Source organism: Pygocentrus nattereri, chromosome 29, assembly GCF_015220715.1.
Source record: "Pygocentrus nattereri isolate fPygNat1 chromosome 29, fPygNat1.pri, whole genome shotgun sequence".
NCBI lineage: Eukaryota > Metazoa > Chordata > Actinopteri > Characiformes > Serrasalmidae > Pygocentrus > Pygocentrus nattereri.
In genome coordinates, this window is record NC_051239.1 from 5,822,964 (window position 1) to 5,850,702 (window position 27,739).

A 27,739-nucleotide genomic window follows, 5' to 3' on the forward strand; every position below is an offset into this window, starting at 1 on the left:
ATTATGCATAACTAAACAGAAGACTCGTTGGAAGCAGAACTGCATGATAAAAATGTACAAAAAAAGGAGTAATAGTTGAGAAAACCCAGTCGGATAGAAAAAGTCTAAAAATAAAAACAAGTCTGATGGTCTTGGTGAACCTCTTGACTGAACTTACATAACTGCAGTGTGTGAGGAAAGGGGAGGTGTACGGCGTGAGAACTAGGACAAGACCTCAGTCTAATAAAAATTTGTGTTGTGTGTAATAGAAAACTACCAGAAAACCCCGGCTGTATAAAAAGTAAGGATTAAGAAAGAGCTCAGTGAAACAAAGATAAAGTGCACAAGAGTAAAGAGAAACAGAGAAACAGAGAAAAAGTGAAAAAGCGCTGAGAGATAAATGTTGTTTGTCTTGTTTGTCATTTGTCTAATATGTGGCCACAACTAAAAACTAATCAAGTAAGACTACCGGTATATTGTGAGGCAACAGTAACAACATTGAACAATTTCAGAAGCGTGATCAGGTGGATATTTGTGAAAAGGCAAGGAACAGCAATTATAAAGACCTGTTGGCACCGATAATAAATGCACTGTTACCAAGCAGCGTGATGCTAGAGGCTACTCTGGGCCTAGAACTGCTGCCATGGGGCCGGTTTGAGCCCATACGGCTGGAGGACGCTGAACATAGACAATGTAGGGAATTGTCTGCAAGATTGGCCTTAGAAAAAAGGGAGGTTTTCTGGGAGAGAGGGAGAGCTACCTCACTCCTAGTTGACAGAATTAACCCATTTGGACCAGGTTATGATCATGAGCTGCCAAAACAAAAGAATGTGACGCTCAAAACGTTGGTAGTAATACTGCAATGGAATGAAGGGGCAGTGTTTAACCCTCGACCAACCCACAGACATGCATCCCCAGGGATGTATCATGTGGAAGTGGTGAGACAAAATGGGATTTGAAGTGAAAGGACTGGATAGGACTTGACTGTAGCATGACTGGTAGTATTTAGAATATACCCACTTAGTAAAATCTGGAAAGTTAAAATTCACAAGAAAATAATATATTTTGTGTTTAGCAGACTTGTGTGTTCACAGGAGAGACAAGTAAAGCTGAGCAGGGGTGTGGCAGACAAGGAGGACGACACCAGCACACAGACACAGGAGAAAGACAGAGGGGAGGGGAATTAATGCATGAAGCATTGGAACAAACAAACAGCAAAAACTGAGAAGCAGTGGCCCCTTAGGGGTACATTTGATGAGGAATTATGCCAAATAATACGGGAGATAGAGGAAAAGAAATTGACTCGAACATCAGCACAACAAGAAAAGAAATTACGCAGTTTGGCTATACTACAGGCCTTTGAAAACCATGAAGTGATACTTAAAGAGAAAGAAAAGGGATACCAGCAGGAATCAATGCAAAATAAGACTGGAGAAATAAAAGAGAGAAAAAACTCACAGAGAATAGCCAAACAGACAGTGACAGACCCCCAGCGTATGCCCCTGAGGTAATAAACACTGGTATGTATCCTATCTTATCAAAATCGGGATGGCATAGTGCTGAAATACAAATGACTGGAGGAATCAAATTTTATCCAAATGAAGTACAAAGAACATCTAGTGAGACTCCATTACCAAAAAGAACTGAAAGGTTGGAATGCAGAACTAGTGGCAGACCTAACCAGTCTTAAAGAAGCCCAGGAATTAGCAAGCCAGTATGAGAAAGATAATTGGCGAAAAAGGGGGGGGCGACATGCATTCATGGTATTTGGTATGGTCCAAATGGTCTATTCGTAGCTCCATTGACCCTGCTAAATCTGCTCATTCAGGAAGCTCATGGTCCAACACACGTACGTAACTAATAAAAGAAGATTGGTGGTCACCCTATTTGGCTCCAACGGTAGATCACGTTTTGACAGTTTGTGTGGAGTGTGCCATTAGGTCACATTCCAGTCCCAGATGGTCCATTTAGACACCTCATGATGGACTACATGGACATGGGGAAGCCGGTAGGCAAGTATAGATACATCATAGTGGTGGCAGATGTTTTCAGTCGTTGGATTGAGGCCCACGCAACAACTAGGGAAACTGCTGATGCAGCAGCCAGATTTCTGTTGAGGGAGGTCATACCAAGATTTGGCATACCCGATAAAATAAGCTCAGACAATGGTCAACACTTTGTGAATGCTGTGATACAGAAAATGCACAAGCATTGAGAATCAAACGACGATTAGGATGTGTTTATCATCCTCAATCGCAGGGCAAGGTAGAGAGGCAGAATGGGATCATACATGCAAAAATTGCAAAAATCATGGCTGACAGCGGCCAAAAAATCAATTGGCTAGATGCACTACCATTAGCCCTAATGAGCATGAGAATGTCAACCAACAGGACCACTCACCTGACTCCTCACGAAATGTTAACGGGTCGTCCCATGCCAGTAACTTACTTGTGTGGACCTACCCATGGTCCAAACCTTGAACAATTGCAAAGTGAACTGCAAGAGTATGTCAAATGTCTGACAAAAATCCACAAAGAAATCTTCACCCAGGTGAAAGGTGCCACCGAGGGGAGAACATCCACCATCGACAACGAACATCTGAAGGAAGTGCTTCCTGGCGACTACGTGTACGTCAAAACCTTTAAGAGAGGCTGGAGTGAACCAAGACGTGAAGGACCGTTTGAGGTGATCCTAGCTACGCCCACAGCCGTCAAGGTAAAGGGTTGCAAGGTGTGGATACATCTTAACCACTGTTCCAGAGCTCCAGATCTACTGAGACCTGAGGCATCAGCGGGACCAGATCAGCAGCAGCCACACATCGCTGAAGACTCAGGAGCAGAGGACCAGGCCGTAGCAGGACCGAGTGGTGTTTCACGACCCATCATGAGGAGCATCACCAGAGCAATGCCACCAGATGATGATGACTCTGAGTAATGTAAGTTGAGAGTCTGGCTTGCGGTTGGCAAACAGCCCTCCAGACCAACATATTTTCCTGTCTCACAATTGAGGTGTGAGCCTAGCGCCGCCTCTACAGAGCAGGTATTGACACTAACAAAAACAAACAGAGATTGAACAAGTGACATTGACTTTACACCAACCTACACTGACAAAATGCCAGCTTGGCACCCATTCAGACATCCAGGCCTATGTGGACTGAGAAGAACCACATGTGTGCTAATGCTGTTGTCTGTTATCATTGTGACAATAAGTTTGTCCTCAACTGTTTCACACACTGACAATCCAGAAGAGATAATAAACTGCACAAACACACCCACAACACAAGACATATCCGAAAGCAACACAAACAGAGTCACAAACCCAAAGCCCTTATCATACAAAAGACATAAAAGAGAAATCTCATTCCTAGAGTATTCCTTAATTCGTCAAACTTGGAATCTGTCTGATGGCATAGAATGTGAGCGTTTCTGCCCCGTAAATAGCCAACGTTGGTGTAGGTGGAAAGACGTGATACTCACAGAGGGTCAGTATATGGTACATCATGAGTGGACATTGGTCAGGGATAAAGTTAATGCCTTTCATCGGTCTAGAACTTGCGTGGCCTATCCAGGACTTTCCAATTGCACACAGGAACCAAACTGTATCAATCCTGTCTTAGTAACACCTGCAGGACAGACTCACATGAAAGAATGTGCCATGGCTCTAGTTCTCTTACATCACATACATTATTCCGACGACTCCAAAAACACACAAGACTATCATATCAGGTACAGAAATGTGGGAAACGAAGTTTCCATCACAGACACAAGAGGGAAGTTTCACTCTGCTGGACTCCCTAAAAACGCCCAATGATACTTACAGTCCGCACATACTGTGATTCACTCATGTGTTATGAGAAAATTCACCTCAATCACTCACGTAGAGCCGTCATTCACAAATGGCAAGCTCGAGAGCTCTATGATTTGGATATGACTAATGCGTCAGTACCCAGTATTGATTATGATGCCAAAAGTGAGGTTCTCACTGTGTATGCTACTCAAAATATGTTATATAAGTACTTACAGTTCACTGCACAAACAAGCGTCACCACAGACTGCATAGCTTGTTATGCAAAGAAAGGAGTTCCAACCGTCATCCCATTGGGAGGACTGGCTGATTGTTTGACTTAACCATTTCATGTCCATTGCATTGTCTACTGTGGAGCATGGAGACTCGTTACAATACTAAACGACTCCATAATTGCTCCATGTTATACCAGCCTCTTACTCCCCCTCCCCCAATGGTTCAAGATGATGGTTTGCACTATCCATACTGTTTCTGTCACCATTATGATTACACACGTGAAGGGATTGCCCAGAGATGTACACGTAAGCTAAATGCTACAGGATGGGAATTAAATAATGACATACAGTTGCTAGACATAGATTTAACTGAAGGGACCGTTCCAATAGCTGACATGTTTTGGGTTTGTGCAGATGGTAAACAATTGTCTCAATTTTTGGCTCCTACATGGAAGGGATGTTGTTCTCCAATCACGCTTTCTGGTAAAGTTATGCTCTTACCCATGGACAGCCCATTAACTCGAGGTAAAAGGGATGTGTCCTCAAGTTGGCTCAAAGACAAACACACAGTTTTAGAAAAACCTACCCTTACATATGCCGGAGTTCCAACTAATGTTCCTAATGAGCATCTGGCAATGTCCCAAAGCAGTACTAAGGCTTGGCTCGTATTCTTTCCATGGGTTCAAAATTATAAGAGTGCTCAGTGGATTAACTACATCTGGTACAACCAGCAAAGATTTATGAATTTCACAATCGCTGCCATGGAGGTTTTGGGACAACAACTAGATGCTACATCCAGGATGGCGATGCAAAACAGGTTCGCTATTGATTCTATGCGAGCACCTGATGATGGTGTGTGTGTTTTGTTGTTTGTTTGGTGACGACTGTTGTACATACATTCCAATGCACACAGCAGAAGAGGGTAATTTCACAAAAATTATGAAACAACTAAGAAATTTACGAGATGAACATGTATCCAACACAAAAGGTCAGGACTCTGGGGAAGGATGGGTCAATTGGATATTTTCAGGCCAATGGAAAGCTATTTTAATTAGGCAAGGGACTGTATTGTTGATTTTCCTTGTGATTTTGTGTGTGTTGGGTTGCTGTGTAGTACCATTCGTTCACAGCATGGTGGAAAAGATCTTTTCCAACCTTACTGGACAGTACACTATGATCCGTGCCGAACTGCCTCTTGAACTACCCGAGACTGTTCGTTTGACCTGTCGCGTTCGGCCTGTCATCCATAGCGACCCATCTTAACTGACCAAGGTGTTGTGCTGGTAACCTCTCCCTTGTGCCAGCAACGTGCCCATCTACGTGGTGTAATATCACAATGGGCAGAAGAGGACAATGAAGAGGACAATCATTTAATCATGACCTTATTTTACTCTCATGTTATTCAATATGCTATCCATATGTACTCATTTTCATCCATGCATGTATGTAATGCCATTGCAAGTACCATTTTTGTTTTTTAGAAACAAGGGTTGTTAAGCTTTGCTGCAATATTTACAACATATACATATGTACTCATAGAGATCTGTGTTGTATGATAGATGATAGGAAGCTGTATTTGGTTTAATTGGCATATTGTTGTTTAACACTAAAGGACTGGTTTCGGGTATGAAGAAAAGGCTATAGGCCTGAGCAGTTTGACATGAGCATGTGAGCTCGGGTGACTGACAATTCGGCTGAAGCATGCCATCTGCCCCCTGAGAATGGGGAGTGAGTTCTGGGTACGCTATCCTTGTGAGGACTAGTGTAGAACGAGTGTTTGGCTAAAGCACATGCTGTGCCGGCCACCCTCCTGACTCTTTAAGTCACCCAGGACAGGATGTCCATTACCAGCTATTCCAAATTTATTATTGCCATCCTATTTGGATTGTGTACTGATATATTACTAGCTTCCTGTAATATCATACAATACACTGATTTTCTTTCCATTTTAGCAGACTTGGGAAGGTAGATGTATTTGGGAGGAATGATGTAAGATGTAGTAAACTGTATTTATCCACAGAAACATTTATCCAAGAATCACAAACAGAAACATTGAATCACTCGATAGCTATTATAAGCATATATAAACACAGAAGATGTATGGTTCGTGACTATTTGTCGCGAAAGGGGGGAATGATGTAAATGAAAGATTCTCAAAATTAAAATGCCATGTATTATACAAGATAGATCATAAATAAGGCCTAAGCACATTGGAGCAAGTGCCCTAAAACAAGCTTCCTCAGTAGGGCGTAAGAGAGAAGACAGATACTTTATAGGGAGTGAGTGAACTTGTGAACCTTTCGAGGCCAAAAGCCGAGATGGAAAAGTACCAGCGTGCGCTTGGCACAATGTTTTTTTTAAAAAGGATTCAGACTAGACTGGGAGATAATGGTTCACACAAGACCCTATTTGATAGACATATGAAGGTCAATTTGGATATAATGGTGGTTTTGTGAAATCAGGAGATGACAAAAAAGAGGTCACCCCACCTTCACAGAGGGTATAAAACATGTGTACCAACTCTGTATTTTTGGGAGTGTCATCCAACGGCCTTTGGAAAACATTCTCCATGCTCATGAAATAAAGGACCTGCACTTCTGAATTCTTCTCGTATTTCTTAGTTCGTTTGATTCTTTTTATTTTCATCCAACAAACAAATTGAGGTTGTTTTATTTTACAAACCATAGATAGAACTTAGGCTTGGTGGTCAAACAAGTGTCGAGGAACGACAGCATCTACATCATAGTCTATGTGATTGTTATAATGATTAAATAGTGGTAAATCTGAACATCTAAATGCTTCCTTTAATACTACTTTATCATAGAGCACCTTGCCTGTGCCTCTGCGTCATGAACAGATGTTTATTCAATTCATTTTCATGACTGTTTCATGTCATAATGCTCTGTGAGGGAGCTCTGAGGGGCATTAAGCTCCCCAGACGTCTGGTTCCTACCAGCACCACTGTGAACTGTTCTGACTTGAACAGAGCATTTCACTTCAAACCACCTTGAACGACTTTACATATTAACCATTTCATCACACTCTTTTAAAGCTTGTCGAAGGAGATGTCTGGATAGTAAGACTTGCACCCTTAAAAAAGCATAAAAATATTCCAAAATCTCAGCATAAATGAAGGCAGCAACAGATTAACAGAGGAGCACATGGAGTAGTGCGGTAACGGCACTGTGGAAATGGTCTACAGGATGGCTAAACTGGTCTTACCTCCACTTGCATGGCCTCGCTGTGTGCGTGTGAGCGTGTGTCCGAGGCAGGTGTGCCGTGAGCCAGGGGGCGGTCAGTAGTCTCCCGTTGGGCTCTATATGTATGCTCTGTTCGGAGTGGGAGGTGTCTGTGTCAACTATGCTCAGTTTAAAAGTCTCTGTAAAAGGCAGCCTTAATAGGACCCACAGACACACTGCGTCAGAGGGGGAGTAATTGTCAGCATCTGCTGCTCTTTATTGGGCAGGCGAATGACCTGAAGGCTTCTGTTGGTCACACGTTATCTTTAATATCACATTCACAACCAGCAGCTGCTTCTCCACTGCCTAGGTGCTTCGCAAACAGCTCTGTGCGCTTCAGATACTGATGTGGAAAATAATCCTCGCTCATTTTGTCCCTGTGGAACTCTAATTTAAATGAAATCGGTTCTTTAAAAGTTTTTATTTATTTGCTAAGTCATTACATTATATATATATATATATATATCGCTGCTGTCAGAACACAACCTCATGTCTCAAAAATGGCAACTTTACAGGAGAAGAAAAAAGCTACTTAATTTTAATGTAAATCAATGGAACCAGAATTTTTTTCCATGTCATGTTGGCTTGTTTCTTTTAGTCCATTCATCTTGAAATTTACACACAATGTAAAGAGCAACAAGCATTCTCAAATGATGTCAAACCCCAAAAAACAACAAAAACGGAGATATGAGGTTTTGTTCCAACAACAGAGATACGTATATATAACCCATAATGCCATAATGTTTTCACAGGCCTCGTTTTATGTTTTACTTTTTTCTAATATGTTAAATTCAGCGAAAAAAAACAGTAATTGTGGGGAAAGATTTTTAGTTTAAGACATAATTTGAAAGTACACAATATAATTTAGATTGTCTGTAAATTTCATGATGAATGGACCAAAAGTTATGAGGAGATACGAGGGAGATTTTGAGAGATACATACATACATATATATATCTAAATATAAAAACACAAAGTGCCATAATGTTATATGTTATGCTGTTATGTTACGTTATATTTTCAGCAAATAAGCAGTAGTAGAAGGTGGAAGCGTGTTCTCAATAAAAGGTTTTTTTGAGCAGTTCTGATCAGTCTGAATGTCTCTGTTAACGTCTTATCGATTTCATTTCTCATATGTAAATGTTCTGTCTCGTTTGGACGCTATGAGGCAGGTTCATTTCCTCCTAATCCATTCAGCCTCTGAGAAGCAGTGGAAAATGTTACATGACTCAACAAAGTTCACCTTTAGCCTCCGCCATTTCAGCGAGATCAAACAGAGAGTCTTACGCACACATACATCTAAAACTGGAGATGGAACAATACAGCTTCTTTTCCCAACAGCCAAACCTTATAGGGATTAAGAAAAGTCTGTCTGTCTGCATCTATCTGTCTATCTATCTATCTGTCTATCTATCTATCTGTCTATCTATCTATCTATCTATCTATCTATCTATCTATCTATCTATCTATCTATCTGTGTCTGTCTGTCTGTCTGTCTATCTATCTATCTATCTATCTATCTATCTATCTATCTGTCTGTCTGTCTGTCTGTCTGTCTGTCTATCTATCTATCTATCTATCTATCTATCTATCTATCTGTCTGTCTGTCTGTCTGTCTGTCTGTCTGTCTGTCTGTCTATCTGTCTATCTATCTATCTATCTATCTATCTGTCTGTCTGTCTGTCTGTCTGTCTGTCTGTCTGTCTATCTATCTATCTATCTATCTATCTATCTATCTATCTATCTGTCTGTTTGTCTGTATCTATCTATCTATCTATCTATCTATCTATCTATCTATCTATCTATCTATCTGTCTGTCTGTATCTATCTATCTATCTATCTATCTATCTATCTATCTATCTATCTATCTGTCTGTTTGTCTGTATCTATCTATCTATCTATCTATCTATCTATCTATCTATCTGTCTGTTTGTCTGTATCTATCTATCTATCTATCTATCTATCTATCTATCTATCTATCTATCTATCTATCTGTCTGTTTGTCTGTATCTATCTATCTATCTATCTATCTATCTATCTATCTATCTATCTATCTGTCTGTTTGTCTCTATCTATCTATCTATCTATCTATCTATCTATCTATCTATCTATCTATCTATCTATCTATCTGTCTGTTTGTCTCTATCTATCTATCTATCTATCTATCTATCTGTCTATCTATCTATCTATCTATCTATCTATCTATCTATCTATCTATCTGTCTGTTTGTCTCTATCTATCTATCTATCTATCTATCTATCTATCTATCTATCTAGAGCAGAGGTTTTTGGCCAGAATCTCCAGGTGGGCTGTGCTATTGATCTTCCCGTGGCTGCGGACCAGATGGCCAGGCCCCTTGGCTGAGAAGCAGCCCCATAACATGATGCTGCCACCACCATGCTTGACTGTTGGAATGGTATTCTTGGGGTCGTATGCAGTGCCATACTCTCGCCAAATGCCCCAAGTGTGGTTAGCACCAAATACCTCGATCTTGGTCTCATCAGACCAAAGAACCTTGAACCAGTCTGCCTCAGAGTCCTCCAAGTCATCATGAGCAAGCTTTAGACGGGCCTTGACATGATGCTTTGAAAGTAAAGGTACCTTATGGGCTCGCCTGGAATGGAGACCATTGTGGTGGAGTGCGTTACTTATGATATTTTTTTAAACCAACGTCCCCACCACCATGAGATCTTCCCGGATCTCCCTCCTTGTTGTCCTTGGGTCAGCCTAGACCATTTGGACAAGCCTGGCCTCGGCACAGGAGGAAACTTTGAAAGGCTGTCCAAGCTGTGGAAGGTTAACAGTAGTTACATAAGCCTTCCACTTCCAGATGATGTTCCCAACGGTGAAGACAGGTAGGCCCAACTCCTTGGAAAGGGTTTTGTACCCCTTGCCAGCCTTGTGACCCTCCACAATTTTGTCTCTGATGGCCTTGGAATGCTCCTTAGTATCTATCTATCTATCTATCTATCTATCTATCTATCTATCTATCTATCTATCTATCTATCTATCTATCTATCTATCTGTCAGTCTGTCTGTCTGTCTGTCTGTCTATCTATCTATCTATATTGCTGTTTATTTTTAAATTTTAATATATTAGGAGAGAAAATGTAAAGAAAAGAAAAAATGACACGTTTTATATTTTAGATTCTATTTTTATGCTCAGTTCAGGAAATAAACAGTAACTGTGCATTAAAAAGTGTCTTAACTTTAGTGGATGTGTTAAAGTACTGATATGGTTTCTATCATTTGACCAGGGCTGTTCAAACTCATGACTGAATATATAACTATATTTACCAACACCAGCTTCTCAAACTGTAACTTTCTACTGCCAAAACAGATCAAGTACCGTGTGTGACAAAGTTTGCTGGGTTGTGCTGGGTGTTTTAGAGATGTCGTGTTAGCTTGCATGTAGCAGTATTCAGATTTTGGCACTTTAGTGAGCTTATAACTCCGAGGATCTGGCAACATTTGGAGGAAAAAGGTATGTACTGCACCACAAACTGGGATGGGCATCATTTTTGTTTAAACAGGGCTCAACAGCAGCAGCTATTTTCAAAAACGCCATTCATTTTTCTCATAGAGAAAAACGGCTTAGACCCGGAATTGCTAACATGGGAATAATGCTGATGACAGAATACTGTACGAAGGATCTTTTTCAGGATGGATTTGTTATAGGATTATGTCGGATTCATCCTTTTTTCACGCTGCAATATCTGATCCAGCATTTCCTTCTGATATCAGCCCGAAACCCAGGCCGAAACCTGTCATTAAAACAGTATAAAGATTAATGTACACAGAAGAAGCGCTCCAAAAAGCATAAACTAGACCACACTTCACCAAAAACACACACACTCACTTCACTCAGCCAGAACACACACACACACTCACACACACTCACACACACTCACACACACACACTTCTCTCTTTCCTATCTGATGGAGGTTGGCTTTTTACGCAGTGCCCTCAGGCTCTCTCTGTAGACTCTCTTCATCCATCACCTGCTCTCTGCTCAGCCTCTACATTATCTCTCTCTCTCTCTCTCTCTCTCTCTTTTTCTCACACACACACACTCACACACACACACACACACACACACACACACACACACACACACACACACACACACACACTTAAGCTCTGCACTAGCACATATACACTATACACTTTATCAAGTACACCTACTTGTCCCTACACTCTTGTAGTTCTACAGTTACAGACTGTAGTCCATCAGTTTCTCTGATACTCTGTTACCCTCTTCTTCAGTGGTCAAGACCCCCACAGGACCACCACAGTGCAGGTATTATTTGAGTGATGGATCAGTCTCAGCACTGCAGTAATACTGATGTGGTGGTGGTGTGTTAGTTTGTGTTGTGCTGGTCTGAGTGGATCAGACACAGCAGTGCTGCTGGAGTTTTTAATCACTGTGTCCACTCACTGTCCACTCTGTTAGACACTCCTACCTTGTCGGTCCACCCTGTAGATGTAAAGTCAGAGACGACAGCTCATCTGCTGCTGCACTGTCTGTGTTGGTCATCCTCTAGTGGTCACAGGACGCTGCCCACAGGACGCTGCCCACAGGACACTGCCCACAGGACGCTGCCCACATGACGCTGCCCACAGGACGCTGCTCACAGGACGCTGCCGGCTGGATATTCTTGGTTTAAAAACTCCAGCTGCACTGCTGTGTCTGATCCGCAACACACACTAACACACCACCACCATGTCAGCCTCACTGCAGTGCTCTGTGAGGGTCCATGGGGGTCCAGACCACTGAAAAACAGGGTAATAAAGTATCAGAGAAACAGATGGACTACAGTCTGTAACTGTAGAACTACAAAGAGCTCCTAAATAGTAAGTGGAGCTGATTAAATGGTAGGTGTACCTAATAAAGTGCTCAGTGAGTGTATAGACAGCACACGGAGGATGACCTTTGCAGCGGAAAGCTGTGAAACCCGCATTAAGGCCGTCAGTGCCTAAGCCTTTTCTCGCTCTTATGAATGGAAGGACACAGCGTTCCTATTCTGGCTGTAAGTCAGTTAAGCCTCTGGTGTCTTTGAAGAAGCCTCTGTTTGTCCTGTTCGAACAAGTGCGTGTAGAAACGGGGCGCATGTGTAATTGCAGCTAACCCCTGCTGGGCTGCAGACCGGAAAGCCCGACGTTTAGTGCACGTTTGATCAGGAAACGTGGTCTCGAGAGGAAACTTCCGTCGATGAACAATGACGCTTTTCATCTCGAAGAAGAGGAAGGGGGGACTTACAGAGAGGGCTTCTTTTTTGTTGTTGTTTTTTACGCATCAACAAAATGGAGTTAGAGCTTTGTAGCCGTGTTTTTACAGATCTTTCATTATCACTGTTCTCGTTCTTTTGGCTCAGTGTTTGTTATTAGGCTGTTATTATCTCTGTTTATTATATCCCTGCTATATTTCAGTCGTTCTCCTTTTTCTTCTACTTACTCCCTTTAATCATTGTATTCGTTACACAGGTGCTATAAAAACATCATCATCACCATCACCATCATCATCATCACTATTATTTTTGTTATTAATATTATTAGATAAGCTTAAGAAACAGCTTAAGACAAACTTTTAAAATCTTTGTTGAATGAATTCCAGTCCTGACTTACACTTGATAACACTTCACTGTAGGGTGCTGTTCATATGGCTACATGACACCTACATCAGGTTGTCGTTACAACTGACATAACCCGACATAACTTTTTATAAATGCTCGTTCCAATAAGTGGCATTCGCCATAAAGGTTACATTTGCCAATTTTGATGCAAGTCAGCTAAAGTAGCCTTTATGACGGATGACGCCCGTTGTAACAAGCATTTATAAACAGTTATGAAGGGTTATGTCAGTTGTAATGACAACCTTATGTAGGTGTCATGTAGCCTTATGAACAGCACCCTACAGTAAAGTGTTGCCCACTTTCTTTTATTTCCTTCATTTTTATCATTTTCATTGCCTCTGTTTATTTTATCTCTACATTACGTTCTAATTTCATTCAGCGCTATTGTTACCCGGCGATATATTGTTCTTCTTTTCTTCTGATCTTTCTGCCAGATTCTGTTCGATACTCGTCTCACGGATTTTGAGATGTCAGCAGCGTTCCACCTCTGGCACATTCAGTCTAATCTGAGTAGTGGGTACTCGTAATTAGCTTTTTGATTATACATGTGGTTTTCATACAATCATCGTTAAGTGATGCAATGTTTTCCCACATCTGCTACCCGGATACCATAGCAACCACCTAGCAAAGAACTGGGCTACCATAGCAACCACCTAGCAATACCCTAGCAACCACCTGGAATACCATAGTAACCTCTTAGATACCAAGTGGGACGCTATAGCAACCACCTGGCAACACCCAAGCAAAGCCCTGGGATACCATAGCAACCACCTAGCAACACCCTAGCAGCCCCCTGGGATACCATAGCAATCTCTTAGAAACCAAATGGGACACCATAGCAACCACCTAGCAACACCCAAGCAAAGCCTTGGGATACCACAGCAACCACCTAGCAACAACCTAGCAAGCACCTGGGAAACCATAGCAATCTCTTAGAAACCAAGTGGGGCACCATAGCAGCCGCCTAGCAACAACTTTGCAACCAATTAAAATTCCATAGTAAAGTTTTGCATTTTAAACTTTTCTAGTTTGTTTAAGTTATTTCTACCTTTATATGTTGGTTTTTCCTCTCATCATCATCATCATCACTTTTTTATCATCTTCCATTATTAGACTTTCTCTTTTTTTCTGTTGTGAGTTCTTTTGTAACTTTGTTCACTTCTGTCTAAAGTTTTCTTTCTCCTAACCTCTGTGACGCACTTTGAGCTGGACGACTAGACAAATATCGACTGTCGTTATTATTATTATTATTATTATTTTAATGTATTTATTTATTGTTGTTGTATTTGCTTTGGCCATTTGAATTTTACATCACAGCCTTTGTGAGATCATTGTCGTCTTTGGGGTGGGCGGTTGGGGGGGGGCTAATCTCTCAGGTAATTACCAGGCTACTGAAGGGATCCTAAATAAAGTCCAAAAGGCCAGGCGCGCGCGGGCCACTTTAGTGTTCCCCCCCCTCCATCAGCGCGTAAAAGGCGCAGGTAATCTCTTCCGGCGCAGGAAGCGCCGCACATCCGAGCCGACTGATGCGGTTAACCTGCGGGCTGCTTTCAAAGAGCTCCGGAGTTTTGATCATAACAAGCGTTAAAGGTGCAACATGTGTAGAAGGTCGACTTGGATTCGCGAGCAATGAAAGACGATGGCACCTTTTCATCCAGCCCACGCGCGTAATTACCACCTTAACGCGCGGGGCCTCCCTGTGTATAAATAACACCAGCAGCGCCCACCAGCACACACACGCCCACCGCCACAGACCCGCCGCTCTAACCCTCTTTTGCTGCTTTAACGCTCTGACTCGACTCTGAGGGGAAGCCTGTGCGCCCTGTAGCTGAGATCCGGCCATGTGGACGCTCCTCTGTGCGCTGCTCCTGGCGGTGAGCTCGGTGGTCAGCAGCTTGGACTCCAACATCATCCGCTCCTCCAGAGAAATAATGGACACTCCGCAGGTGAGGAACTCGTTTTGGTATTCGTTGGTATTGCGTTGCGCACAAAACGCGCAGACCAGTGCAGGTCACACCGATGGGCTGTTTTGCGCACTGACTGCGCAGAAACGGTCCTGTAATCCTAGTGTTACATATAGTGTCCAAAAGTTTGTAGACACCCAGCGTTTGCTCTGAAATGAAGAGTGTTCACAGAGAGTCAGCTGCAGTTACAGCCTCTGCTCTTCTGGATAAGGCTTTACACTACATGCTGGGACACTGCTGTGAGGATTTGATTGCATTCAGCCACAAGAGCATTAGTGAGGTCAACTACTGGTGTTGGATATTCCAATACACTCAGAAACAAACGTAGTAAACTGGTCCCCTCTTGTCACTGGGGTGGGACCCTCAAGGGTACATCTTAATACCTTCAGTCAAGGAATATAACGGAGCCATAATCCATAGAAATGGTATTTATTAAGCTGTGCTGACTCCACACACCCCGCCTCGCCTCCAGGCTTTTATTCCACTGTTCTGTTTTTAAAACATTCGGTTGTGAAAAGGTGCAAATCCAAACTTTTCACCAGGAAAAACTGATTTAAGCTTCACAATCAGACCTTAAAACCACTGCTGGAGCTTTGAGGGAACATTTCCACTGTTTGTACCTTGACGAATGAGGAAGGTAGCTGCACAGAGCCTTTATTTCTATCAGTGAGCTCACCCCAAAGGTGATGGAGCTCCATCACGACGGAGAACACAGTCCCACTGCTCCACGGCCCAACGCTGGGGGGCTTCCTACCCCTCTAAGGGACGCTTGGCATTGGACACAGCTGCCCTGGAGCATCCCATTCTACTGGATTTCAAATATATGCATACAGTTAAATGCCTTTATCAGCAGTGGCTGCACCTTAAAGGGCCCATATTATTGAAAATCTACTATTCAGTGTTTACTCTGTACTGTCCACATTTGGACATTAAGCTCCAAAAACGGGGCATTTTGAGTTCCCTGCTTTTGTGATGTCACAAAAAGCAACACTGCGTATATCTGCCTGTCCAGTGTCCAGTAGTTTAGCCCCGCTCTGAAGAAGTGTTTCAGCTCACACTGCTTTTTGAACGAGGTGCAATACAGGGCAGCCAATAAGGAAGGAGATCATTTACATGTATCCGTTTTAAAGGGCCCGTATTGTGGAAAAACTAGTATTCCTCCCTAATTTGTAATAAGAGTTTGATATGGTTTGAAAACACTGTTAAAGTTTTAAAACATGCCATTTACTCCGCAGTCCATAGAGTCTATATATGGAAAATAAGCTTCAAAAAGATTGCTTTGACTCTTGTGATGTCATAAAAACCAGCTCATTTACATAAATCGGCCTACAGCAGTTTAGCTACGCTCATTCATGTTGAAGTTGCATTAAACGTAAAGCAGGTTTTTTCCTTCTCCTGTAAAGTTAACATTCTTAAAGGCACAGTAGAAAAAAACACCCTGTTTAATTCTAAGGGATAAAGAGGGGTTGGGCCCTTTAAAGGCACAATAACAAAAACAGCCTGTTAAAGAGAGGCTGGAAAAAGATTGTGTTAAAGTGAATTAATGGCTCTGGAACATAAAATCACAAAGACGTCTTAAGGGGAAAGTGTACACTAGCAAAAAGGGTTCTATATAGTACCAAAAAAAGGTTCCTTGGCTTGTAATAATAGTGGAACCCTTTTGGGTGCTACATAGAACCTACAGCACAGCACATTCTCAAAAGAGCCCTTTCACAAAGAATCTTAAATCATGCAAAGGGTTCTTTGAGTGTGCATGGTTCTATATAGAACCATTTCCTTTACTAAGGAACCCTTGAAGAACTATTTATAAAGAGCCTAGTAGTCTTATAGTAACAATGACCTAATGCGCATGTCACTACAACATGTTTAGATGATACCATGTGTAGAATATGACAACGTATCTAAACGTGGTTCTCTGGAACCCTTGAAGAACCATCTTTTTTCAGAGTGTAATATCAAGCAGAGACACCCAAGGTAAAATATTCCTCCAGTAAAAGTCGAAGTTCCTCCCTTTAGACCTCCACTTGAGTAAAAGTACTACAGTATTTACTTTCAAATGTACTTAAGTATAAAGTAAAAGTACTAAAAGAGTAATTCTGGCTCTGATCTGGTCCTGTTATCATTTTTATAACCAGACTGGCTTCATGAACTCATTTCAGGTGAAAGTCCTCCAGCGTCTCTCTTGGTAAACCAGTCTTTTAATAGAACGTCATTAATTAGTGACGCTGACGTCTATTAAAATGATCAGAAGCACAAAACACTGAAGGTAAACAGTTTCCATCAGGGAGAACCGAGTGATTTGAAAATACCTGTTGGTCTTTACATTGTGTGTGAATTTCATGATGAACGGACCAAAAGAAGACGACCAAAATGACTTGTAAAGACGTCTGGTTCCATTGACTTACATTAAAAGTGACGTAGGTTTTTTCCTTCTCCTGTAAAGTGTTCCGACATGGCTTATTTAAGTGTAACCCATAGGTGTTTTAAGGAATAGTTCAGAGTGTAGAGCATTTCAGGTCTCCAAATTAGTCTGAGCACTGATCCCAGTGCCAGAGTCTCACAATCCAACCAAAAAGTCTGCTAGATTACATTTTGAGCCTCGCTGAACCTTTTAATCCAGCGTACAGATGCACGTTTTCCACCCCCTCCTTTTTATTTCTTTTAATTGTTATTTTGATTTCATTTTAATGTCTCGGCTGTAAATGCCAGCTTGTTCTTTATTGGGCTCCTGTATAAATGTGTAAATAATGATTATGTCAATAAAAAAATACATACTGAATTCTGAGAGACTGTAATTCTCAGCCGCCCACCGCGATCGCTGACTGAGCTGTGGGGCTGTTTCACTGTTTTACAGACAGCGCCGCCCTCACAGAGAGACACGGTGGATGTGAGCGCCCATAACATCATGAGACGGAGGCAGGAAAAGCAAGGCGGGGTGGACTGCTCCCTCGAACAGGTCAGTGAAGAAACCTGCTGATGAAATCATCTCAGGGAGTTTCTGTGCACGAGTCTTTGGCCCAGGAGCCACAACACAGCACTAACATCCCACACTGCAATACAACCGGTATCCTGTCAAGTGAAATGATCTTAAATCTCATCCGTATATATAATATTTCTCATTTTGAGGTGGTTGTAACACAAATAGCTAATCAGCCAATCACACGGCTGCAACTCACTGCATTTAGGCATGTAGAGGTGGTCAAGACAACTTGCTGAAGTGCAGACCGAGCATCAGAACGGGGTAGAAAGGGGATTTAAGGGGCTTTGAACGTGGCGTGGTTGTTGGTGCCAGACGGGCTGGTCTGAGTATTTCAGAATCTGCTGATCTACTGGGATTTTCACGCACAACCATCTCTAGGGTTTACAGAGAACGGTCCGAAAAAGAGGAAATATCCAGTGAGCGGTCAGTTGTGTGGACGAAAATGCCTTGTTGATGTGAGAGGTCAGAGGAGAATGGGCAGACTGGTTCCAGATGATAGAAAGACAGCAGGAACTCAAATAACCAACCAGAATCTCTGAGGAACGTTTCCAACACCTTGTTGAAAGTGTGGCACGTAGAATTAAGACTGTTCTGAAGGCAAAAGGGGGTCCAGCCTTTTAACCTAATAAAGTGGCTGGGGAGTGTATAAGGTTATCTAGCTCATTTCTAGACATTATTTGCTTGATTTGGGTCATTTTATTAAGGAACATGATCTCACTATACAAGTAAAAATGTCTAAATTAGGTAAATAATCCTAATTTAAGGTCACAACAGCCTCAACAGGAGAAATCTTAGATTTACTGATGATATTTAGGATCATTGTACATGACAGTAGGCCATCGTTTGCAGGACAGGCTGCTTTCAGTGTGCTGGACATTTGTGCTGTCTCTGACCATAACTGCCCTGCCACGAGTGCCAAATACCCCTCAGCTCTGACCACAAGAACCCTGGTTGTCTATAGTTACGTAATCAGAGATGATGTATTTATACAGTAGTTCAAAGTTCTAATCAGATTAAATGAGCAAATAATAATAATAATAATAATAACAGTAGTATGTCTACCTCTCTCTCTTCCTTTCTTTATCTCTCCCTACCTCTCCTTTTCATAATGTATCTCTCTCCTCTCTCCCTCTTTTGTTCTGTACCTGCCTCTTTCTCTTTTTATCTCTTTTCTGTTTCACTCTTCCTGTTTCTCTCCGCATCTTTCTCTGCCTCTTTTTTCTCCGTATCGTTCTCTACCACCCTCTTCTTTCTCTGTATCGCTCTCATCTTCTGTCTTTCTCTACCTGTTTTTCTTTATATCTTTCTTCTTCTCTACCTTTCTCTGTATTTTTTTTACCTTTTCTTTCTCTTTACCTTTTTCTATTTCTCTACCTCTTTTTCTCCGTCTTTCTCTACCTGTTTTCTTTCTCTACCTTTCTCTCTGTATTTCTTTACCTTTTCTCTTTCTCTACCTTTTTCTTTTTTCTCTACTCTACCTTTCTTCTCCCTTTCTCTATATCTGCCTCTACCTCCTCCTTTCTTTCTGTATCACTCTTTCCTGCTCTGTCCCTTCCTTTTCTCTCTGTATCTGTGTTTTTTCTCTGTGTCTGTGTAGCTGAAGGAGTGCAGAGGCTCTAAGAAGAGGCAGTGTCAGGGTGGTAAGATCAGGCCGTCAGTGGAGGACGCCTGCAGAGGAAAAGGTAAAGGCTCAGATATTCTCCATCTTCCTCCGGTATCCAGTCTGCACCTGAAGTGCAGACGTGCTGCTCGCCTTGCCGCTGGTGTTTAGGTCACGTCCCTCTCGCTCTGCCCGCAGTGCCCGAGATGGGAGTGTGTCTGCGGTCCCGCGACTGCGAGGACGGCTTGTGCTGCGCTCAGTATCTGACCGGACGACGGTGTCAGCGCATCCCCAAGGAAGGAGAGGTCTGCTTTTTGAGGGGCCGACACAAAACCCGGCGGAATCTGGACCGCTGCGACTGCGGGGCGGGCCTGCGCTGCCGACCACAGACGTCCAGCCTGCGGGGGCAGGGGGTCTGCCACATCTAGCCTTTTCACATCAGAGAACATTTAGAAACCTACCAGTTCTTCCCAGTTGCGTTTTCAGCTAGAGTCCAGAATGAAAGGGGCTTATGGAGCTCATTTCAAGCAAAAAAGTATTTATAAAGAATTAAACGGATTCTGTTCTGTTCCCAACATCAATATTTGATCCAGTGTGTTTACACGCGCTGAACAATCTGACTGCAGTACACGGCAGAAGATCAGATTTTGTCAGTGATCTGACCGACGTGTTTACATCCACTTGAGTAATCAGGTAGTGGGGAATCTCCAGGTTTACATGAGTCAGACAGTAATCAGATTCCTGCTTTGCAACCAGCCAATAAACTCACAGAAGACGTGACGTTAAACTTCTAGAAAATGAATATTTAAATCCTTCATTTCGTCAAGCGCGTCTTTGGTTTCAGCTTCGCTCCAAAAGTGTTTTGCTGCGTCTCACGGCGACGCCGCTCGCTTATTTCCGGTACCGCCGGCTGTTTTCGCACATGCTCAGACTGAGAAATCTGATTACTGAGCTCAAATCCAGCCTCTTTATCAGATTTCTTAGACTTCTAGACCTTAGTCCGATCTCAGGAATCAGAGGATACTGTCTACGCAACCATTTGATCAGACAACTGCAGAAATCAGATTATGATCGGATTACTGAGTGCATGTAAACACAGTGTTAGACTTCAGACTTCAGTGTTGAGTGCAGACATCCTTGCAGCAGATGCCATGGTCAGCTGTGTAAACCAGACAGCCCCGTTTCTTTATTATTATCACGAATAGCATCAGTTTGCTTTCACCAATGTCCAGACGGAATAGCCGATACTCGTGTTCTGCAAAAATGAAAGCAAATCACAGCATCATTGACCAGAAACGTTCATCACCGCTGTTGGAACGGAACCTGATATCTCTAAAAGGGTAACTTTACAAGATAAAAAAAGTTTTAACCCTTATGTGGTGTTGATGTGTTTGTTACTCGGTGGTCTGGTGGAGCCACTAGAACACATCCATAACAATTTATGTAAAAATACTAGATGTTAAAGTATCAGAGGTGTCCAGCGTAGGGTTCTCCTGTAGCAGCTGTAGCCAGTCAGCAGCCTGTAAATGTTGTCCACCCTCACACAGCAGGCCATGTAGGAGAACAGAGTGAAGAGACACAGCACCTCCACGCTTTTACTCCCCGTGGGTTCAGCCCAACACCACATGTGTAATATAGATGTGTGGGGAGTGAACAGAGTGAAGCTCTGAAAACGGGTTATTTTATATGTTCTTCACAGAAAAAATGAGCAAATGACAAGAATCTGAGGCTGAAATAATAAATCAGATCAGTTTTTCTTTTACTTTCAGAAAACATTAATAAGGGGTCCCACAGACCCCAACACCACACAAGGGTTAAATGAAGAAACTTGAGGAACCCCCAGTTGGTTTAATGTGTTCTGGCTTCTTTTTTAATGGGTTGATATCACAATGTAAAGGCTCCTAGTAGGTTAACAGGTGACCAGTGGCTGATTTACATGAATTTGATGGTTTCTTAAAAGGATCTAAAGGTGTTCTACAGGGTCTCTATTGAAAACCATTAAGCCAAAACCATTAAGCAAAATCCTGGTGGCTTCTGATGGTCCTTCTTCAGCAGGGTGCACAGATCTGCTCATGCAAATACCATTTAGTCTAAAGGATTTTCTCAGACTGGCAAGTGAATGTGGCTGGATTTTTGCCTTATATGCTGCGTATATCCTGTATAACTCACAGCACGCTCAAAAAAGATGGTTCTCCAAGCGTTCTTTGGTAGAAGTAATGGTTCTACTTAGAACCATGAGTGCCATGTAGAACCATTTCATGCTTTGATGACTTCATGCAAGGAGAATGTGTTGTCTATGGTTCTGTGTAGCACCAAACAGGGTGTTACATCAAACTTATAACCACAGCAGAACCCTGTTTGGTGCTAGAGAGCCTTAGACGGCACATTCTCCATCATTCTGAAGAACCATGAAAGGGTTCTGTTCCAAAAAGAGCCACTACTTTTACCGAAGCACCATCTGAAGTGTGCCTATAGCTTACATTAGAGTAGTTAGAGAACCATTATTAATTCTTTTAGATCATATCTAATCGGTCATATTTTAAAGAAATAGTACGTTTGGGTGACGTCATTCATCACATTAACGATAAATGACATCATAGCCACCCTCTGCCTAAAATGTATAGCAATAAAAAGTGATACTCAGTAAAAGGGACCAGTTAATATTTTATGTTCTGGCGTATTCAATGTGTACACCTGATTCTATGTTATGTCAAATATATTCTCATTAAATATTTAAAAAGTTTGATGTAATAACTTTCATGACTGTGTTCTCATTATTTTCCATGTCATGTCCTGGGTGAGCGCCCTCAAGGGGTGGTTTACAGCAAACACCCCCCCCCACCTCCACTCATTAGGTTTAGTAGAGCGCCATCTGGTGTCTATTTGCAGCACAGACGCGCTTTTCCACTCATTAGGTTTAGTAGAGCGCCCTCTGGTGTCTATTTACAGCGCAAACAGGCGCTTTTCCACTCATTAGGTTTAGTAGAGCGCCCTCTGGTGTCTATTTACAGCACAGAGGCGCTTTTCCACTCATTAGGTTTAGTAGAGCGCCCTCTGGTGTCTATTTACAGCACAGAGGCGCTTTTCCACTCATTAGGTTTAGTAGAGCGCCATCTGGTGTCTATTTACAGCGCAAACAGGCGCTTTTCCACTCATTAGGTTTAGTAGAGCGCCCTCTGGTGTCTATTTACAGCACAGAGGCCCTTTTCCACTCATTAGGTTTAGTAGAGCGCCCTCTGGTGTCTATTTACAGCACAAAGGCTCCAAGTCAACATTAGTCGAGTGCCCTCTGGTGGTTACTCACAGCAGAAACGGGCCCTTTGTGCCAGTCTTAGTAAAGCGCCCTCTGATGGCTACTTACAGCAAATACAGAGGCTTTTCCAGTGAGTAGCGCGGCTAATGGTGATGCACTGCAGATACAAGCTTTTTAACCAGGCACGAGTTTTAGCGCAATCTCCTCGTCACTGGCAGCACACAAGCCCTTTCTGACGCCTTAGTTCGAGTACAGCGCCCTCTAGGGACCGAAGCACAGGCGCTTTCCTGCAGCTTTTACACACCCCTAACCTTCTTCCTTCAGCTGCAGGGCCTTGGTGGGGACAGACCAGAGGACGTCCCCCTATAATAGGGCTTTTTAAAGGCCTCGACATTCATTCACTTCAGTGATCTCAGCTTCTTCATTCCTCGAGTCATCTACTGCACCTCGAGCACATGGCGTGTTTTGTTCAGGCTCTGTGGCTTATTACTGTCACCATCACTCACTGTGGGCGCCACAATCAGCACCACCCATTAAAAAAATGCACTAACGTTTCACTCCTACTGGAGGACACGCCCTGCACTAGGCCGACTACACCGACATGTGGGCACCAGTTACAGCCACTGGTATCTGTTCAGCTCCCCTATTTGGTTACAGCTTAATACGCGTCTTATGTTCAGACCAGCCGTGTCAGAGGCCCAATAAGTAGTGCAGACGTTTCTGAAAGCATCGCATTTCACTTCAGCCTCACTGACCCAGCCCCATTCCCTGCACAGCTTGCAGCTGATCTGGGTCATCTTACCCTGGACACCCCACCGATAAACTGGTATTAACCTAGAGTGGAGTTACCACATACCAGATGTTCCCTAGGGTGCTAACGTTACCACCAGACTGTGAAGATACACAGTGGGTCCTTTCTAGGAAGGTATTACCATGGGTAACGCATTTCAGCACAAGCCAGGGCTCAACGTACAACTAGAAAGCACCACTAAGCCACGCAATGACAACACTGTCCATCCCTGGTTTCACAGTAACTCAAACTCCTGAAAGTTTGAGGGGAAGAAAGCAATTTACATTCTCAGTGAACTGGAACTGAACAGCACCTGCTGAAAGAAGCTCTCCTCAGGCGTGCGAATCACTGTCCATGCAAGCTCCTGCTCTAAACCGCGTTACGCCACTCAAGCTGCTCAAGAACGGGTCATCGGGCAAACCTGAACGTCACCGACCTTCACCATCCAGGCCAAATCAAACCCGTCCAATCAAAGCTTTAGAAAATGAGCGAACAGGCCAAACGTTAATTGTTCCCCTATTTATTTTCAGATTTTTGATACACAAAGTAAAGCCCACAGGCTCCCATTTGCAAATGAAAAGAAAAAAAACCTGAACTGATCAAAAAGGCAACTCGTCAGGAGGGACAGATACAGACGGGTTGGAAGGATGGGCCAGGAGTAACGCCGGACAGGAATGTTGCTGTTTGAACCAGGTTTCAGGGTCTGAAAGCCGCAGGGTTTTGGGGGGCTTGGGGGTGGGGTGGGTTCTACAGCTGGCCGGAGTTGGCAACGATAATCTTGGCTGAGGTTTTGCCACTGTTGGAGCCGTAACTCTCCACCTTCTTGATGATGTCCAGGCCCTGCACAACATTGCCGAAGACCACGTGCTTTCCATCCAGCCTGAGAGAGAGAGAGAAAGGTTTTACTTCATAGCCAGATCAGAATTTTTGGGGCAGGAGCCATTCAGGCTCATCAGATTACACAAACTTGACAACCCCTAAATCACCCTAAGACAACCCTCCTTGAACCTTCTACCATTACATTTTACACCACCCTGTGAAACTCCTGACCACAGCTCCAGCACAGTTTGTGTGAGCATCGCTGAAGACATGCATGCAATTCAACGACGCACATCAAACTGAAGCAGGTCCATCTTTAAGCCAGGTCAGTGAGTGACCACAGCATCATCAACACACTACAAGGCAAAGGGCTGAACCAACCAGTTGGTGATGGCTGTGCAGATGAAGAACTGGGAACCGTTGGTGTTGGGTCCAGCGTTGGCCATGGACAGGCAGCCAGCCCCCGTGTGCTTCAGGCTGAAGTTCTCGTCCTCAAACTTGTGGCCATAGATAGACTTGCCACCAGTTCCATTGTGGTTCGTGAAGTCACCGCCCTGAACATCAAAACGGGTTTTAAGATGGAGAAACACGAGGCCTGTTGGCACAACCACCCCCACCCCCCAACACGCTCAAGAAAAACCCACCACACCATCCGTTCCTCGTTCAGCGCCCTACACGTGCAACTAAGAAGGGGCAACATCCAGGAGGCTACAGGTCAGTTACCTGGCACATGAATCCAGGGATGATGCGATGGAAAGAGGAGCCCTTGTAGCCAAAGCCGGGCTGTCCTGTGCACAGCTGCCTGAAGTTCTCTGGAAGCAGAGCAGGTTCACCGTTAGGCTCCGGCTTACAGAACAAATCGAACCACTTTCCAAGACAGAAGCGGACGTGAACTCACCTGCCGTTTTGGGGACCACATCGGCTCTCAGCTGCCAAAAGAAGAAACCGTTAACGTTCACAAACGAGTGCAAAGCAATAACAGCAGTAAGAGGGACATGAGGTGGTAAACGGCTGAGCTAAACGAAGAGCGGGGGGGGCACGGGGTGGGGGTAAGGGGGCACGTTGTGGGTCACGAAGGCACGGCTGCAAGGAAGGGGCAGCGGCCAGCGTCTGCGGCAGGACTGCATGAATCGGCAGTGGAGGCAGCGCCGACTCGAGGCAGGCCGGGAGACTTGCTGTGGAGGTTCGGTCGTTTAGAAGGAGTTGGAGCACAAAAGCGACTTTAATACCCCAGTTAAACGTTTCCTGCAGAAAGACCACCGGGGTGCAGAATAAGAGTAGGTCTATTATAAGGGAGGGGGAGGGGGGGGCCTGAAGGGGGCTAATCCAGCTTTAAATTAATATTTAAAACAATAATGAAGTAAATAACCCGGCTGTAGGACCACGACCGGCCACGTGCTCAGAGCCGCTCACACTTCCCGTTTTCCTTCCGCTTCGTTTAAAACCGGCGCGTTCACCGTCCGAGAAACCGGCGCCTGGACGTCTTTAAACCGCGCCTGGGTTTTTTTTTTTTGGAGGAACTCGGGATGTTTTGTGGTCCGTCTTGGCGCGCGCCGTGTGCCCGTTTCTCCGCAGCCCCTCCCCCACCCGCCGCCTCGGAACTTTCCAGAAGCGGCTCGAGTCCACCCTTCACCGGACGCGCGCGCCCCGCGAGCAAAAAACGACCGGACCCGTTCGTTTCCAGTCGCCTCGGATCCCGGATTAAAGACTGCCCGACCGGCGTCTCGCTCGCCAACTCTTATCCGAACTCCCCCGTTCCACCTTAAATGGTGCAGCAGCTCAACTGCGCCATTTAAGGTGGAACGGGGAAAATTCGAACAAGTTCACTTCAGCTTTACAGAACCGGGCCGGCGGTTTATTCGGCGAACCGTCCGCGCCAGACGCCGGTAGGTTAACACGAGAAGCCTAGTTAGGTCAGTGACGCTAGCACGGCTCGTGCCTGCGCTCCAGGCTCGGCCCGTCAGCAGCAGCGCCGGGTGATGAGCGGGAACTCGCACCGCAGGAGGCGCAGACGGAGCTGCTCGCCCGGTCCACCTTAAACGTTGCACCAAAAACCTGAAGCGCGGTTCTCTTCTCGCGCGTCTGTATCTCGACCCGCGCCGCGTTTAAAGCCGCTGTGAGGGTCGTCGGCCCCTCGGCCTGGCCGGCTGTGAAGGCCGCTGGAGGCGCAGCGGCATTGCGACAAAAACGCCGCTTTTCCGCAGCATCTGCTCAAAATGGCGCCCAGCTCTGCGCACATGTGAGGCAGGCGAGCGCGTTTCGTAACCGGACTGACGGAGCGCGTCGCGCTGGACGGAGGACGGAGCGGCTTCGCCCCACACGCCTGCAAGGCGCTGCGGCTCTGGGCTGCCCCGGACAGCCGCAGACGGCGCTCGGTCCCTACAGCGCCCCGGCTCACACGCGCCTAGGTTGCCAGATATGACGCTAAAATTAAAACTCATCTAAAAAAAAAAAAAAAAACAAAACAAAAAGTTCGTCCGGAGCCCGGAGCGCAAAGTCCACGCGCTAATAATGAAATAAATAAAAGCCTGCACGAGCTGCAAAAAGCGGCGCCTCCTGCCTGTCTTTTCTCGGGAAAGGGTCTCAGAGACCGTCCTGAAGACGCGCCGGCGGACCGGGGACCGGGGGCCGGCGGGCCGGGGGACAGGGGCAAGGCAGCGAGCTCGCAGGGTCGAGTGGAAAATTACAGCCGTTTCCTCGAAGCAGTCAAAGCGCGCCGGAGACACAGACCCACCTCCATCACCACTCGGCCCAGCGGGGCGCCGTCCGCCGTGATGTCGAAGAAGACTTTAGGGTTGGCCATGGCTGCGGTCCCTCTGGTCTGGCTGGTTCCGTGTAGTCGAAGCCCAAGTTCGAGCCCTTTGTCTCGCCCGAACGGTCGATGTGGTCTTGGAATGGAGGAGGGCGAGGAGGGCGCCTGCTGGGCTTTATAAGAGCCGCGCACGGGGCGGGGCTAGAGCGAGCTCCAGCCAATGAGCGCGCAGAGGCGCTTTCAGTGACGCCTGCGGCAGCCAATGGGATTCCTAGTCGGGCTGCTTCGTCACCGGCCCAGCCTTAAGGAAACGCGGCTTTAAGGGTGTGTTGAGCTTAGTCGCTAAAGAGCTGAACAAAGGCGCCAGACGAAACGCGGTTGCGCTGAAGTTTGAGGAGTGAATTGGCCACAAGGTGCGTTCTTCCCTTCTAGAGATAAGTGGCTTGAAAATGGGGAAAAGAATACTAGTGATTTTTCAGCTTTGGGTAAATAAATAAATAAATGTTAAAAGTAAGTCATTGTCCAGTTTGGAAATCAGTGAAAAACTATGTCCAGATACTAAGGAGATAGTAAGCTTTGGATGGACATTCTATGAATCATTAAATTGCACTGATTTCCATCCTAGTGGTGGCATCGCCTCACAGCAAGAAGGGTCTGGGTTCGATTCCCCAGCCGGGTAACCGGGGCTCCGGATCCCTCCCTCAGTCTAAA

At 44.5% G+C, this 27,739-nt stretch overlaps 3 protein-coding genes across 3 annotated transcripts in view; 1 reads left to right on the top strand and 2 right to left on the bottom strand.

Moving 5' to 3' along the window:
* Nucleotides 1-7,287, bottom strand: part of LOC108411165 (chromaffin granule amine transporter) — a 39,032-nt gene extending 31,745 nt beyond the window's left edge. Inside the window, exon 1 of the mRNA XM_017682594.2 lies at nucleotides 7,221-7,287. The gene's annotated coding sequence lies outside the window, so the exon portion shown is untranslated. The remainder of the gene's footprint in view (nucleotides 1-7,220) is intronic.
* Nucleotides 7,288-14,401: 7,114 nt separating this feature from the next.
* Nucleotides 14,402-20,187, top strand: LOC108411167 (dickkopf-related protein 4-like). The gene is made up of 4 exons (XM_017682600.2): nucleotides 14,402-14,816; nucleotides 17,689-17,790; nucleotides 19,412-19,496; nucleotides 19,613-20,187. Exons 1-4 carry the CDS (start codon nucleotides 14,712-14,714, stop codon nucleotides 19,840-19,842), a joined length of 522 nt encoding a protein of 173 aa, XP_017538089.1. The 5' UTR covers nucleotides 14,402-14,711; the 3' UTR covers nucleotides 19,843-20,187.
* A 3,774-nt stretch (nucleotides 20,188-23,961) lies between these two features.
* ppiaa (peptidylprolyl isomerase Aa (cyclophilin A)) lies at nucleotides 23,962-27,194 on the bottom strand. The gene is made up of 5 exons (XM_017682606.2): nucleotides 27,011-27,194; nucleotides 25,175-25,205; nucleotides 25,000-25,088; nucleotides 24,658-24,830; nucleotides 23,962-24,337 (listed from the first exon to the last, which is right to left on the bottom strand). Exons 1-5 carry the CDS (start codon nucleotides 27,077-27,079, stop codon nucleotides 24,205-24,207), a joined length of 495 nt encoding a protein of 164 aa, XP_017538095.1. The 5' UTR covers nucleotides 27,080-27,194; the 3' UTR covers nucleotides 23,962-24,204.
* Nucleotides 27,195-27,739: the final 545 nt, after the last annotated feature.

Excerpts from the sequence above, each read along its gene's own strand:
- LOC108411167 (XM_017682600.2), top strand. The coding sequence starts at position 14,712 with ATGTGGACGCTCCTCTGTGCGCTGCTCCTGGCGGTGAGCTCGGTGGTC. Across the intron at positions 14,817-17,688 it reads AAATAATGGACACTCCGCAG|ACAGCGCCGCCCTCACAGAG; the intron begins GTGAGGAACTCG and ends ACTGTTTTACAG. Across the intron at positions 19,497-19,612 it reads GGACGCCTGCAGAGGAAAAG|TGCCCGAGATGGGAGTGTGT; the intron begins GTAAAGGCTCAG and ends CTCTGCCCGCAG.
- ppiaa (XM_017682606.2), bottom strand. The coding sequence starts at position 27,079 with ATGGCCAACCCTAAAGTCTTCTTCGACATCACGGCGGACGGCGCCCCG. Across the intron at positions 24,831-24,999 it reads TCCCTGGATTCATGTGCCAG|GGCGGTGACTTCACGAACCA; the intron begins GTAACTGACCTG and ends TTTGATGTTCAG. Across the intron at positions 24,338-24,657 it reads TGCACAGCCATCACCAACTG|GCTGGATGGAAAGCACGTGG; the intron begins GTTGGTTCAGCC and ends TCTCTCTCTCAG.